The sequence below is a fragment of the Limulus polyphemus genome, unplaced genomic scaffold (genome assembly GCF_000517525.1).
Source record: "Limulus polyphemus unplaced genomic scaffold, Limulus_polyphemus-2.1.2 Scaffold14497, whole genome shotgun sequence".
Lineage (NCBI taxonomy): Eukaryota > Metazoa > Arthropoda > Merostomata > Xiphosura > Limulidae > Limulus > Limulus polyphemus.
The window spans coordinates 1-5,744 of record NW_013680107.1 but is presented as its reverse complement, the minus strand read 5'-3'; the positions used below and the strand labels follow the sequence as shown (position 1 = coordinate 5,744).

Below are 5,744 nucleotides of genomic sequence, written 5' to 3'. Positions count from 1 at the left end.
TTTTTAATTGTGTACCAGTTTAACGTTGCATATTATTTATGATTTTAACTTTATACACAAGTGCCAAAATACCATAATTAGTGTATGAGTAGTTCGAAAATATTATTTAGCAGTATAACATTAGATACAATACGATGAAGATGCCAATAGAAACAGCTAATGACGTACTATGTATCGACGATATTGTCCCCCTAGTGTTGAGAGAATGCCATTAATAAACATATAAAATCATATAAAATATTTCCTAGTATTGGTCTACTGTAAACACTGAGTTAAAAGATTGCACAGAAAATAATAAAACTTGCCGGAGAAACTAACGACACATAGTTTGTGCTATCCAAAGACAAGTCCCTTGGTGGATCAGCGATAAGTTTCCGGATTAAGAATGCTAAAATCCAGGGCTCGATTCCTTGCGGTGGACAGAGCGCATATAGGTCATTGTATAGCTTTGCGTTAAAAAGAATAACAACATTTGAAGACAAGTACGGAAACTGATGAGTATACATACTTCTGGTGCCATATACTCGGGAGTACCACAAAAGTTTGAAGGAAGACACTCTTCGTTAAAGATATTTAACTGGCACATTCCAAAGTCTACCAAACGAATATGTCCTTCCGAGTCTAGCATAACGTTATCCAACTTCAAATCTCTACAGAAATACCAAAGCAGAAACATGTCAAAACTTGTAATTATGTTAGTAGTTGCTAGTCTGGGGTTGTGAAGAAGTAATTGTTAAATAATATAATAAAATATAATATGATAGAGGGTCGAATACGTCACATTAAAAATATTCTAAGTATAGAAACTTGTGGTAGACATTTTGACAATGTTTGGCGTTACATAGGTAATGTGAGACCACCGAAAATTGATCTGTTTTGGAAAGAGTATGTAACAGCTCTTTCTGATGTAAAATATCCATACACACAGATCATAATTATGTTTTCAGATGGGGGATTTACAATTTCCAAGAAGAGGATATCACTTAGTAATGACTTTGGAAAATAAAGGAATATGAATAATTCTGAGGCGCCAGGACCATTCAGAAAAAGACCTACAACAAGTCGCATCCAGCGGTGGTAAAAGTAAAAGTGCGGCATCATGTAACACAAAGGTTAGTGGCAAAAGTCGTCCACGTGCTCCAGGCAACAATACGCAACTTGGCGCTGGGAAAGTGTCTTTTTCTTACATTAGAGGAACTATGGAAAGCATGCAGAGAGGTGGGATGTGCTTTGGATGCAATAGTCTTACGACGGAGTCTTTTGCAATGGAAACAACGTTACAGGGCTAGTGTTAAGAGGTACGGTCATCAAATAGAGTATAACTAGATATAGTGACGTGAACTGTAACGACGTAGCGAGTCTCCAAAATCGTTTTAATATAGCATACTCAACCTCTGTACTAAATTCAATCCTTTAACGTTAACAGTGTATTTTGTTTCTCCAAAGAGATGTCTTTTTTTTTCTTGTAGAATAGTACAATACACTAAATTCAAGAAAATATTTTATTATCCTCTTTGTTTCATGCAATATTTACCCAAGTAAATGACCTTATCTTAGTCGACAAAACTCTTCGTAAGACATACGTTGTATCGTTGGAAAACAACAACAATAACAGTCAGTTATGGAAGTTTCTTACCTGTAGATGATTCCATTGTTGTGCATGAATGTCAGGGCAACAACAATTTCTGCAGCATAAAATCTAAGCAAAAAAATGAAAAGTTTCACGTTCATTAAAAAGGTACACATAAGAAAAAATAATTTCTTTATATCAATGACGTACTGCTTATTAGAGCTTATGTTTCAAGAAATAAAGTATTTCAAGAAGTTTAAAATTTTTAAAGTTTTATTACATGTATAGGTATTTCGTGGTTAAACATCACCACAGGCTGATATAGGAGTGGTTAAGGTGAAAATGATGGTTAGACTTTTGGTGCACGATGAACGTTCACTTATAAATGTAACTAACTGTCAGAACATTTAAATCCAATATGATGGAGGTTTTTAGTCAGCAGGCCAAGACGATGGTTAAGGTGAAAATGATGGTTAGACTTTTGGTGCACGATGAACGTTCACTTATAAATGTAACTAACTGTCAGAACATTTAAATCCAATATGATGGAGGTTTTTAGTCAGCAGGCCAAGACGATGTTCCAGCAGGGTTAGTTTCCGTACCACAAATATTTACGAAACATACATATTATTTGAAACTTACAATTTCAACACTTTAGAATGGTCTGCTTAAACCTTATAGGGCATTTTTTTGGAGGTCTTTTAAAATGTTTAATTCGAAAAGTTAATTCACAGCATTTCAGTCGTCATCAACTGTGGCCAAGATCTTGAAACGGCAATAAAGACATTTGCATCAGACACCGGTTTGAACTTTGAAGAATAACTTCAATCATTCAAACTAAGGAAATGATTTACTCAAATTGGAAAACTGATGCCTCAATAATTACAAAACAATTGGCCAACTTTTTTTACATAAGTGAAACGGGACGTAACTTGAAGATCAGGTTAAAAGAACACCGAGAACCCGTCTCCCAAGTTCATGATCATATGAACATAAAAAGCCTGAGTTTTTCTGAACAGAATATCATATTACTAAAACAAGTAAAGCTTTATTAATACAATAAAACAATCCCACAATTAAGAAATATCCAGGCACATCTCCATATGTCTTTGATCATTATTTCCATAGACGTTCCTAATTTTATTCCACTTTTTGAAAATAATTATTTATTTTTTGTTTGTTTTCTTTGTTCAGCTATAAATAAATGATCTGTCAGTTCATGCGAATTGATATGCACCTACATAAGCAACCACTATCAATTCTACAATTTAAATACATTGTTAGATTGTTGAATATTGATTTAAATATTAAAACCTTCTTTACTGTTAAAGCCTGTGTACTTGAAAATTAACGAACCAGTGATGAAAAACCTGATCTAAAAATAATCTTTCTTATTGTAAAAGTTGTAACTTGTAATAAAATAATACTTATAATCAGTATTACAAAATCAGTTACTTTCTGCAAGTAAGGATACAATATATCATTACTATTTGGAGTGTTGTTATAGTGAGGATACAAGATATTGTTACTATTTGGAGTGTTGTTATAGTAAGGATACAATATATTGTTACTATTTGGAGTGTTGTTATAGTAAGGATACAATATATTGTTACTATTTGGAGTGTTGTTATGGTAAGAATACAAGATACTGTTACTATTTGGAGTGTTGTTATGGTAAGAATACAAGATATTGTTACTACTTTTAGTGCTGTTATGGTAAGGATATAATTTCTTGATGTCAGAAAAACACGTATGTTCAATAAGTCTTGGGAGTAAGGATATAATATATTGTTATTATTTGGAGTATTTTTATGGTAAAGATACAGGACACTGTTACTAGTTGGAGTGTTATTATGGTAAGGATACGAGATATTGCTACTATTTGGAGTGCTGTAGATAACAATTACCAAAACTTCTAATGGACATGGGACTAAGAAAAACAAAATATATTAATATTCAAATTCTAGAGTTTCATGTGGAAATGCATAAAATGGCGTTGATTAAATAATTTTGCAACTGCATCGTGGCGGTATTAAAATAACGTTTTTTTTTTTACCTTGCTCTATCATGGCTGAACTTGCCAGTCTCTTCTATGTGAAACATAAGATCTCCACCTCCCAGATACTCCATAGCAAAGAAGAGATGGCTCTTTAATAAAAAACAAAACAGAGAGACCACAAGTACTATATTGTAGGATGTAAATAAAGATGTTTAGTAAAATAATACTGAAAACCTTACGACCCAACAATGATTTTCCTTACTTAATCATACGTGTTATTTAACAGCCTTTGTCTCTTGTGTTAAATAGTCTATCTAAATATCTATTGTTTTACAAGTGATATTAAAGCCTGTAAGCATGCATATTTTAGAGGTGCTACGAACTTATAAATTTCACAAACCTTGCTCTGAAATGTACAAAAGAGCTTGCAGAGGAATGGGTGGCTGGTTCCAAGCTCCAACACTTTCCTTTCTATAATGGCGCTTTCCAAGTCGTTGTCTTCTAGTATCACATCCTTCTTCAGACACTTGATGGCATAATAGGATTCATGTCCTTTCAGTTGGACCAACAATACCTAATGAAAGTAAAACGTCAACAATGTTTAATGAAAGAAGAACGTCAACAATGTCTAATGAAAAAAAGAACGTCAGCAATGTCTAATGTAAAAAGAACGTCAGCAATGTTTAATAAAAAAAAGAACGTCAACAATACCTAATGAAAAAAATACGTCAACAATATTTAATGAAAGAAGAACGTCAACAATACCTAATGAAAGAAAAACGTCAAAAATGTCTAAAGAAAAAAGAACGTCAACAATGCTATATAAGTTTGAACACACCACTTGGCTTACCGAAACCACTCTTCTAAAACTTTCCTGATGTTAGGAATGTCATCAAGTAATATTTACCTATCTCTATAGAAGAATGGCATACCATACAGAACTCAGTCTATCCCCATATCTTCACTACGTTAGGAGTATCGTAAACTAGTATTTACTCGTTTGTTGTTAAGTATAATGTTGCACAATGAGCTATTTGTTCAATGGCCAATGCGGGGATCAAACCCGAACTTAAGAGTTATCACTCAATCTTACTGTTGAGCCACCGGATCGAGGTTAGTGTTTCTCTTTAGAATTGTGACATATCATATAATTTATTTTACCGAAACAAATCACGTCTCAAGTTTTCATGATGTTAGGAGTATTAAGAGTTAGGGTTTACTTACCTTACCGAAACCACTTCGGCCCAAAACCTTCAGGAAATTAAAATCTTCTAAGTTATACTCTCCAAGTCTTATTTTCTGGACCTTATGTGGTTCTCCGTTGTCGTCTACAAGTAACGTCTGGGGTCTAGGGTTTCTTTTCTTTTCTTTCCGTTCGGCTGGTCCAGTTTTGAATGTCTTATCCTCATCCTCAATTTGATGATCATAACCTTCATCGAATTCACCGCCTGGTGACAAGAGTCGGAGAAGAGGTTTAATATGGGACACGAGATGGGGAATCGGACTGCTAATGTCTGGGTAAAAGTTTTCATTTCTTGTGTTGAATATTGTAAAAATAAGTTTACTAGAGTGTGTAATAAAAAACGTAATTGCTAAATTTTACAGGGCTGAAAAATACAAATATGTGAAAATATTTAGTTTGTTTTTAGAGGACAGCCACATTGGGCTATCTGTTGTGTTCACCGCAGGGAATCGAATCCCGGATGCTAGCGTTGTAAATCCTTAAACTTACCTTTAAAATTAGAAAATCAAGACATAATCAGTTCCAATAACAGCAGATAGATATACATAATAAGACTAAATATTATTTAATTTTAATTTGCAGCTTTTATTGTAAGTAAGAATGGTGAGATCATTCTCAAGTATATAAGTTAACATTATGTGAACTTAAAACAATTACTCGGAAGTTCATTTAGATATTTTTGTAAAAACGTTAATCATACTGAGCCTCGTAACAACATCGAGTAAAACAAATTTAATGAACTGAAAAAACATAATTTTGAAGAAACTTCAAGAACTGGATAGAAAACTTGTGGGTTATAAACCTGTTTTTAGTAGAAATAAGAAAAAAATCAATTCAAGACTTGGGAGTTTTACTACATGGAGTTAGGACTAAAAGGATGGAGTGACACTAAAATATTATATGACTGAAAAGTAAGTATTTTAACTACAATA

General features: G+C 33.2%; 1 protein-coding gene across 1 annotated transcript; it reads right to left on the bottom strand.

Annotated features, from left to right (window-relative positions):
• Positions 1-508: 508 nt before the first annotated feature.
• On the bottom strand, positions 509-5,017 carry LOC106477360 (putative protein kinase C delta type homolog; the record flags this gene model as incomplete). Its single annotated transcript, XM_013937939.1, has 5 exons — positions 509-650; positions 1,637-1,699; positions 3,627-3,718; positions 3,970-4,143; positions 4,794-5,017. Coding segments are annotated over 5 exons (695 nt in total), but the record flags the coding sequence as incomplete, so codon positions are not given.
• Between the last annotated feature and the right edge of the window lie 727 nt (positions 5,018-5,744).